At 30.5% G+C, this 10896-nt stretch overlaps 1 protein-coding gene across 3 annotated transcripts; it reads right to left on the bottom strand.

Moving 5' to 3' along the window:
- Positions 1–561: 561 nt before the first annotated feature.
- Positions 562–10439, bottom strand: LOC132910660 (huntingtin-interacting protein 1). 3 transcript variants are annotated; one of them, XM_060966495.1, is made up of 19 exons: positions 9936–10439; positions 6869–7071; positions 6214–6277; positions 5290–5647; positions 4910–4971; positions 3917–4191; positions 3587–3780; positions 3371–3509; positions 3212–3299; positions 3047–3135; positions 2766–2969; positions 2506–2686; positions 2144–2431; positions 1834–2075; positions 1604–1756; positions 1396–1496; positions 1106–1335; positions 860–1023; positions 562–774 (listed from the first exon to the last, which is right to left on the bottom strand). In XM_060966495.1, the coding sequence occupies exons 2-18, from the start codon at positions 6911–6913 to the stop codon at positions 863–865; spliced, it is 2874 nt and encodes a 957-aa protein (XP_060822478.1). In that variant the 5' UTR covers positions 6914–7071; positions 9936–10439; the 3' UTR covers positions 562–774; positions 860–862. The 3 variants fall into 3 exon arrangements, with proteins under 3 accessions (XP_060822478.1, XP_060822477.1, XP_060822479.1); XM_060966494.1 differs by lacking the exon at positions 9936–10439 and having other exon boundaries at positions 6869–7097; XM_060966496.1 differs by lacking the exons at positions 5290–5647; positions 6214–6277; positions 6869–7071; positions 9936–10439 and adding an exon at positions 4505–4603.
- Between the last annotated feature and the right edge of the window lie 457 nt (positions 10440–10896).

Here is a 10896-nt window from a genome sequence, read left to right as displayed (position 1 = left end):
ACAATTAAAATTATACGTATAAATCGTTAGAAATTCTATTTTATTTCGTTAAATTTAAGAATATAGATATTGTGGACATTCATCTATCTATACCATTTACAGTTCAAAATACGCTGGCTAAGTTTAGGATCCGCTTCGTACGAAGACAGAACGTTGAATGAACGCGAATTACGATTTCATGACTCTTACGTAAACAGCAACCACTATCTCCGATAGGTCACGGAAATCCACGGTGACTGCCGATATGATAAAATTTCTTTATAACGATAACTTTTATGTGATTCGTCAATTTTTCCAATTTTATGTTAAATAATAATCAAAAATTAAATTGATTTATCGAAATACATAAATGGTTGTTCTGGTAAATGGTAAAAATATAGAGACACCAAGAAGGAGCAAAATTTATATAAAAATTTGGAGAAGTATGGGAATTACATCTATGATTATTTTGAGTTTATGGTACGAAATAAGGAGCGTTATAAGGAAATAAAAGAATATACATATACATGAAATAAAAGGAATATGATAGTTTGATTTCTGTTCAAATATTTTCAATTATCATTAAAAAGAAATAAAATTGTATTTATTAAACATTAAACATGCAAATATTACAATAATTCGGACAATCCAAATAGATTTCCTTTTTGCAATATATTATTTTATAATGGAATTTAATTATTTACTTTCCATTTATAAACATTTTGTTCAATACTGTTTAGTGCCTATGAGAAATTCTGTTATCAACATGAATCTCATATAGACGTTAGCAAAAATCTGAAATCAATCGTTGAAAATATATTACTTGGAGATAACATTATGATTTATAACAGTATTAATAATTTGCTGTAATTATACATACTGATTATTCTTTCTCGCCTTCAAGTTGATAATGATAGCGACGTAAAGCAGCTAAGCGTAATCTTTCAGTCTCCAGAGCTTGCTCTAATTCCAGTACATGTACTTGTGCTTCCATTTCTAATCGTTTGGCTTGATGTAAAGTTAGTCCAGAAATATCTAAGTCATCTGTAAAATATTAATAATTATTAATTTCTTATTGCAATTGGAAAATATTAATATTAAAACAAATCCCAAAAAGCGTCATTACCATTTTCTTCAACAAGTTGACTACAATTTTTAGCAGTTGCAACAACACTTCCTGTTGCTTGTGTTACATCCCTTGATGCTTCAGAAAGTGCAGCTAAGTTAGAGCTATTTCTATTGGCTTTTACTCTACTTGCAACTACCAACTGCGCTGTAGATGCAGCTATTCCCTGGGATGCAACCACTAGTTGTTCAAATTTACCATTGCCAGCAACAACCTTATCTGCAGCTTCTCTGTAAACATTAAAAAATTTTGTAAACAAGCAAACATTGCAATAAACTGTTTGTACTTACAGCAGGAGATTAGCACCCATTGCTACTGCTTTAGCTGCAGATATAAGTCCTTCGGACCATTGATGATTACGTTTATAAAATTCTGTTGCAGAGGCAGTGCCCTAAAATTCAAAATAGATGTTTACACATATATATGACAAGAGTTGGAATCCCATCCTCATCGACATACATATTGTGCCATATCAAATTAAATATTATATACATTTACCTTCCCTTGTTCTACAATTTCTGCTTGCAACAGTCGTGATTTTTTAACTAGCATTCTTATACATTTCATTAACTCTGTACAAGAATCCAGAATTTTTCCATTCACTTCTAATTTTAATCCCGAATCTGCTGCACGAGATTTCTCTATCATATCCTGATTTAACATTATAAAATATTTCATATAAAAATAGTACATTAATTATGACATAATAGAATGTAAAAGATAATTACTTGTATTCTATTTGCAGCTTCTTCTATTGCTTTATCCATACTTAATAATTCCATTTCTACTAAATTCCCAATAACTTCAACAGTGCCTTGTCCATTAGACAATGTAGCGGCAAGATCACACACTTTCTTAAATTGCTGTTTTACTTCGTTGATTTGACCCACAGTCACAGGTGATTTTTCTCTTATATGATTAAACATAGTCAATGATTGTAATCCTAACTGTTTACACTCGTCAGTCAATTCTATGATAGAATAAAAAATCAGTATATGGTTTTTAATCTTTTATTAATCTTTTCAATTTATAACTTACTGTCGCCCAATGCAATATTAGATGTAGTATTGGACGTAGATTTGGCGTGAATAATATAAAGCCCCAAAATATATGCAACATGTATTGCACTTTTAATGAGTACTTTTCCATTCGTTGTATCACATACATAACCGGTATATGCTGCATCTAAAGTATCTAACGATTTTAGAATAGGGTCTTCTAATTTTTCAAGATATTGAGAAGTGCAAGTTAAATCCGACATTGCTGGATTATCAATAGCACTTAATGAGTATTGCATAATATCTTCTGCTTCAGAAATACAATTTACTGAAATAAAAGTTCATAATTCTAAATAGATAAACGCAAATAATTTCTCAGTCTCAAACGAATGAAACACTTACGCAATAATTCATGCAACATAGTATGTGTATACGTATTCATTTCATTGCGGCATCGTTCGGCTTCAACTTCCAACTTTTCGATTTTTAGATCTAATTCTTCTTTCTGTGCTAATAGATCATGTAGATCCCCTTCTAAAGCCGTTTTTTCAGAAGTTATAAAATCATTTTTGGCAATCAAAGCCTAAAATATTACATCTTTACCGGAACGAAATAAAAACAAACGTAAACGTAAACTAAAGAAAAGAAAGAGAAATATTAACCAAGTTTTCAGTTTTCGCGTCATTCAGTTGTTGTTTTACATCATCCAAATCATGCTGTGCTTCAACGGCTTTTCGTGCTTCTTGCTCTGTTATTGCTTGGCCTTGTATTAATTCTTCAAGACGACGTTCTGCTTCAAACGTTCGTCGTTCAGCTTGTTGTTGCGACATTTTTAACGTTCCTAACTGCTTATCCACTTCAGCTTTCTATTGCATAGAAACATACCCAAATTCAACATCTAATATTTTTTATCCCTTTTTTTAAATATTTAAAAGAATCCTACCTTTCTAATTAAATTGATATGTTCGTCTCTGAACTTTGAATATGCATCTTTCAATTTTTGAAATTTCTCTTGTAAGACTTTGTATTTTTCTAGAAAGAAAACAAAGATTGTATTATGAATGTTTTTCACAATATTTTATATAATGCAAGTGAAAACAGTTCTAACCTTCGCTTTCATGAACTTTCACCATCATATCTGCTTTCTGCTTGACAAAGTCTTGATTAACTTGCTTTTCCTGTTCAATTTCATTACCCTAAAGAAATATGTGTATTAAAATATCATGTTTACAATAAGTATGCTAACAAATAATCAAGATATCCATACTTTAAGAAGCAAATCAGATTCCAACTGAGTAACACGAATTTGAAGATCCCCCACGATACGTTGATGATCAGTCAATACACGATGTAATTCTTGTCTTTGTCGATTAATTTCCTGTTGCAAATGATCGATGAGACTTTCTCTAAAACAACAAACGATTGCCTTGTGTAACTTTCAAATTTCAATTAGATTTCATATGTAACTAACTTTTAAACTTACCTTTCTGCTATTGCATCGGGTGAAATCGAACCATTTCGCGTGGAATCTAGTTGATCACCTGGTAAGGAACTTGTATCGGAAGTATCAATGAGATCAACTACGGTGTCAGAATCCAAAGATTCTTCTGGTGGTAATACTACTATCGGTGTAACATAAGCTCGAAACTCAGATTGTATTAAAAAGTTTGGTGGATTCTAGAACAAATATACCGCATTACAAATATAATTTATATTACAAATAATATTATAAATATTAAAAATATTATATGTAGATATTATTATATAAAAATTACATTAAAAATAATATTACAAGATAATAGTTCAAGATTACCTCAGGTAACGCAGGTATCGTTATAAGATGCTTAAAATACTGTCTTTGTTTAACAGTATTGTAAAATTTCTTTAGTTCTTGAAATTGTTTAGAAAATCTATCGCGATGGCCGGCTAAAGTATCCGCAGGCAGAGCACCATGAAGTTTAAATAATATTTTTACACAATAATCGTAAAGCTGCGATGCATCTAAAACGCAGGGGATTAGTGGAGCCAGCCGACACTGTCCACTTACAGTCATCGAGTTGGAGGGTGTGTTCTTCAAAGAAGTGGTAACTGAAACGTTTCATTTATATAAATTAATATCAACACAAATCTTTAATATCATCGACATAACGAAATTTTGAGGCAGATTTTGATCCAGAAGTTACTAAAAGCGATACACTCAGCTTCCATAATACACGAGACGATAGGATAAATGTATCTGGTACGATCGGCTTAATTGTACCTATTTGCTCGTTCAAATACTGCAAAGTATCGGGTTTCCTTTTTACAATTTGTATATTCGACGTTGGATCTAATCGGAAATACGAATCTCCTTTGGTAGCTAGATTTTTCGTCGGTAATTCACGAAATAAAAAGATATTACCGTTATGTAAATTGTTCTGTTCATCCGTCAATGACGCCTCCGTTCATTTATTCAGCATGCAGATCTCGATTTAACCGGTCTGCCTTGGTTCAGTTCGATCTGGATAATCGAGATTCCAGTAGATTAATTACGTCAACGTAGCGAAACCTAAGTTGATACCGCGTTGCTTTCATTTTACAAGCACAATCGACACTTTCACGCCAAAACTACTCTAGTATAATCGGCCAAAATGATTCATCTAAGAAGGAAGAGAATGCATCGGAGGTTGAGGTACTCGTGCAAAGCAGAACGTATGTCAGCAGAAAGTATGAGAAAGATGATCTGTTTCTCATCGATTGAAAGGAAGCCAGAAACTCGAACAATACAAAAAGCATCGTGATAGACGAGAATCTAATTCGTACCTACCTGCACGTTGTAAATTCAAAATGTCATCCATGTAATCGAACATTTCAACCGACATTTGGAAACTAAGCAGAAAAGATTAGAAGAGATTATAAAAGATCATAAAATGTGGATAAAGGTCATAAATACAAATACAGTAAAATTCCAATTATCTGAACTCATTGGAGGATAAACAGATAATATTAACAGGAGTTCACCAATTTCCTCTATTACTTATTACTGTTTCTCGGTCATATAATACGTAGGATGAACTATACGATTAAATAATTGAGAGATTAACAAAAATGATACTTGTCAAATTTTCACCTTGCCAACTTCTGTTTTAACAAATGGAATTCAAATAAATGGAGTTCTACTGTGAACTGATTAAGTTAGAAACTTACTAGACATTAATATCGTTCTCCCCTATAGATTCAAGTTCCTCCGGTGTTACTTGAAGATTTCCGGGTATGCGTGGGTTTCGTTTGTGAAAATCTAACTTGGTAATCAGCAATCTTATGTACAATTGAATTAATGGGCCATATCCTTCCCGCAAGTGTTGCCATAATTTCCCGAGATCTTCCAATCTTTTGCGATACCGTTGGGAATCTGGAATCACTTTCTCGTGACCCTCTCGTAGTATCTTGTGCAACACATGACAAAATTTCCAAGCGACGATCTGATTCTCTTGCAGTGGTTGCCGTAACATATACGTCCAAAATATCGCTCCACCCTTCTCTTGATGTGTACCTATAATCGCGCCTATATTTCTATAAGGAACATATAACGTACTTTGAAACACAATTTTACTAATTGCAATACCTAATACGCGCTATTAATCTTTTGCTCGTTACTTAACGTATTAAAAAGGCGATTTTACGAAGAAAGATATAGGATTATCTATTTGCTACAATTAAGAAACATTAATTTGTATCATCTATCAATTTGTTAATGTACATTTATATTTTCTGAGATAATTACTCAAACAATAAATTCATCCTTTAAATTCCACCACAGACTTGCGAAAATTATTCAATTTTTTACTACAATGAAAGCTTCATTTGGAACTGGAACAGAAAGTTGCACGAGATTTTCATTGAAAAAATTAAGATAGTAACTGATCGATTGAATCCTTATGGTCATCTTCATATTTGACAGTTGATTTTTATGTAACTGTAATGCACTAAAAATTTACATGAATCTTTAATACATAAAGTATTTTTAAATTCAAAGTTCGAAGTTCGTATAGAATAATTCGGGAAACATTTATAGGTGCAGAGGGTCAATAGTCTTCTCATTTTTGAAAAATCTTTTGTTAAAAAGGATACTTCGCACATGTTTCTCTTTTACGGGTGTTTCTGTAGGGTTTACAGCTTTCCCTATAGAGATACTCTAAAAGTTAGAAATCATTTATTACAATTTATTTATGATATACTGTCTTTAGTTTCGTTAAACATTAAAATTATAATAGTCATAATTAGTTATACATAAATAGTTATAATTAAAGTGATATGATCAGAATAAATATTTATATATGAAGGTTACAGGGGAAAAGAGGGAACAACTTATTCAGTTTAAAGATATACGCTTATACAGTAATAAATGACAAATGAAGTCAATGTCTAATGTCTAAAATATATACATATATATTTAATCAAATAATCGATGCTTTTTACGTAAATATCTTTCAAGAAAACCTCGTAGCTATATTTAATACAAAGACAGTTTTGATAATATGTGATTGTTTGATAAAGTATTAGAGTTCAAAATTGAATTTTTAAAAATTAAAAAAGAAATGTGACTTATCATGTTTTTCCTCTGTGATCTTCATATATAATTATGTTTTCATTTTGATAAAAGTCAGCATTAATCTTGCATCTTTATAATAATTGTAAAAGCAAAAAATCTAAAATAGTTTCAATGTTAAAAACATTCATAACATTTAAAAAGATGAAACAGGATCTTTCCATGAGATTCATTTACCAGCTGGTGGAGTTGTTTATCGGTGAGCGGAACGACACCCGTCATGATAATAGCGTACAACAGCTGCGATAGAAATTAAAGCACGTGTAAACAGGAATCCTAATGGTCAGTCCGTATGAAAAGTCATCGTTTCATCAATTCGTCAATCGTGTCGAAATGCGTTAAACAAGCATGCTCGACAACGTTACGTTGCTCCACATCGCCTGAAAAAAATATAGAAATTGCGATACTTTTTATGAAGAGTAATGATGTATCACAATATTAACTTTACAAAATTCTTATTTTTTTTTTATTATTCTAATTATCTTTCTGCCGTTAAAATATTTCTTAAATTTAAGGAAAATATGTGACAATTATTATTGATACGCGTGATTTTTTATTCATAGAACGTTAAATGTCCTTCTTTCGGTTCAAACTAAAGCGAAAGATTGAAACATCAAAAAGTCGAGAATTGCAGCAGAGTTGAACTATTGCACAATGATTATCACGGTTAAATATGGTCTTATAATTTTATAAATATATTTACATTTAAAACACTTTATAAAAAAGAGATAAATGAAATTTATATGTCACTAAAGGTTCACTATTATCCATTACTTTAGAAATATCAGCAATGAAAGGTTCAAAGCCCTCGTAATTTGTATCGTCAGTTAAAGTTAAAACTGAAACATATTATATCAGTATGTTATCATTATCAGATACATGATTGAAGCTAACTTCAATGCTGATAAAACGCTGTAACAGACATTAGAAGAATGACACAATTAAGAAATATAAATTTTTTAGGAAATTCGTTTAAAATGGACTATTTGAAGTGGAAAATTATTGATTACCATTTGACAATAACGAAATCTTCTTCTTTTAGAGTTTAGTTAATAGACTTTGAGTTTTAAGTTAAATTTTCAATAAAATATTGTTTATATGTATTGTTTACCAGTGTCAAAGGGATTAAAACAACTATTGAATTGTGACATTTTTCTTATTAAGTAACATAATTTACATATATGAGTTTTGCATTCAAAGAATGAAGAGTTTTGATTTGCTTTTAAACTGTATTAAATTTTCTTTTATTTCTAACTTAAAACAATAATGAGGCCATGGACACTTATATAAATTCATATTTTTATGAATATAAGTGAAACAACTAGAACCAAGACAAAAATTTGTTTCATCTATTGAATATTATAATGAGTTTGGATATTTTATATATTTTTGCATATTATGTGCAACCCATGTATTTTTCGCTCCTCTAAGTTTACCATAAATGCATAGAAATTCACAAACTAATAATGATATGAACTATTGAAAAAAAGAAGCAGAACTATAAAATACTGCAATATATGGTACAATAGAATTTCCTTTGAATTTTTGACTATATTAACTTTTGCTGCGAAAATCGTTCAATATTCATAAAATACGTATTCGAAGTGTCCAATCTCGGAAGTCTAAATGATGGGTCTTTTATGTTCATTAACCCTCCGACTGGTGTCACCGCAGCGGTACAGTTAACGATGCCTTGTGCCAGAAAAAGTGCCGCTATACGGTTACGTTCATTCAGAAAGTACTGCACTGGTTGCACTTGTGTATTTATATGAACCAAGCGAGATGTATGTATATATGTATGTAGTTCATTATAGCATAAGTCAAAGACCCTGTGTATCGCAACAGCAAAATAAAGATAACAACTGAAATAAACGCAACATTGGCAATATTCAATTCTGACATGCAATTACAATTCAATTACAAATTGTAGCTAACATAAATATAAACAAGAAATTGCTAAGGTATTCTTTAAAAATATACATTGATAGAAAAGAAACATTCGTGTTTCGAGAAGATAATGATAATATGAATGATTACTTTGTGTAATGGGATAAGATATCAATTATTGTATGTATAACTATGAAGTTTGTACTAAACAAAGATGTTTGTAAATGTAGCGATAAGATAAATAATATTGAATTCCAATTTGTGCCAGTTATTGTAATTATTTGTATCGGTATGCGATAATTGGTGCGAACATTTCCTTCGGCCGCATACATTTATATTTTCGGAAAATATGACATATTTTGATTAACTTGATGTTTTTTGATCCTCTGCTAAAAAAAATGATATGTAAACTATGGTCGGAACTGAACTCATTCAATTAAATACAGGGCCTTGACCATGGAAACATCATATTCCTTTTGTTCTATTATTTTTCTACGTAAGCGTCAAGAGTCAAAATTATTATATATATGTACACATATTTTCTTTTGAAATTTTGTGTAAATAATAATAATATATGTTAATATAAACACATACAAATAATTAGTAACTTTTACAATTTCTGTGTAAAGTATGAATATATTATCTTAAAAAATCAAGTATTACAATAACACATGTTGTAATGTGCTTATGTATAATTCGTATAATTTTATAATATGTATCCTTTTTAAATTTGTTTACACGCCTGTCATATGATAGCATAAATATTTATAAATACCATCATAATTCAAGTATGTGTACCGAAATAAAATAATATTCATGTAAAAATTACTCCAATTTTGTTCACCGGTAAAAGAAACGGTGCATACGATAGAATGTGTGTCTGTATATACATGAAAGAACATCAAAGAGGCGGTTTCCTGTTCGCTGATGTCAGATTTTTCTTAGAACGATGTATACAATATTACGTTATCAATATTAATGCAAAAAATGACGGATATAAATATTCTTCGTGAATACAAATTTTTGAAATTTGAGAACTGTACACTGAAATAGTACTGTCAATGACTTAAGCCTTCAAATACGTACAATATCATAATAAACACATTTCCTAACCTATAAAAGGCATTGAAACGATATACAAATTGGAACGAGGTCAAGGACCGCATTTTCATCGTATACGTCTAGTTTTAATAGTTTGAAACATCTGTACACTTTAGAAAGAAAATATCACTTTTAGTATAGTTCTACTGATTTAGCAAAAATATAACCTTACGTTCATTTTAAAAGGCATCGATACATTTAAATACTTATTTTCAAATATATCATGCAGTTAAAAATTGAAACTCGTATTACGTACCTAAAAGTAAATCCAGATCTCCGCTTTGTTAGAAAACACAATTATATGTCAAACTCATTACACCATCAATACACGAATTGTTTCAAAAGATTACGTAGCATAGATCCGGCTATCATAAACGGGAACTTCATAAATGCGCACTAGCACTTCTTTTAAAATATTAACGCGTCTGGCTTTGAAAAGTGCGGCAAACGTCAGATCAATTTATCTAACTGATTTCTTTTAATTGAAGACCATATTAAAAATGCATCGATACGTAGTAGTACGGATTCACCGATACGATATCAGATATGATGGATAAATATTAAAGATAACAATGAGAAAGTTAAATAATAGCCAGAGAGCGTTATTATTATATAAATCGAAATTCGTATTAAATACGAAATAAATACGTGCTTCCCCTTCGCGAGTATGATGGAATACAGTGAATCGCTTGGAATATAGCAATAGATGTAGCGTGCATTCAGTGTCAAACCGCTATTTCGAGCGCTCTTCCAATGGCGTAGCTGACTTGTGAAACCTGCTGGCGCGTAAACTCGCTTTTAAAGTAACATTTACTTTTACGTTTTTCGTTCACATTTCAACGAATCGTTCAATGTTACCGCTCTTATTATCTCATCCTCTTTCTTCTTTCGCTAGTATCATTATCACCCCGTTATTTGTGCATTATTTATCTCTTTCCGGTATAACGCTTGTATATAATCTTCCTTGTTTTAAGTTCTTTCAAAATACATATAGCCATAATACATTCACCAAAATTTATTTTGAATAACATAAAAATCTCTAGTCAATAAAAAATGTAATATTTAATACAATTATCTATTTCTTTCATTTTTCTTACTGAATATAATACAATTTCAAAAATACCACTATACATTAATTATTTGATCAACCATTTATTATTGCTTTTCATGCGCTTAAATTTTTATATGATTTTCATATCTTTTTATTATAATTGCAT

This window comes from Bombus pascuorum, chromosome 9, assembly GCF_905332965.1.
Source record: "Bombus pascuorum chromosome 9, iyBomPasc1.1, whole genome shotgun sequence".
Taxonomy (NCBI): Eukaryota; Metazoa; Arthropoda; class Insecta; order Hymenoptera; family Apidae; genus Bombus; species Bombus pascuorum.
This window is presented reverse-complemented; position numbering and strand designations above follow the sequence as displayed.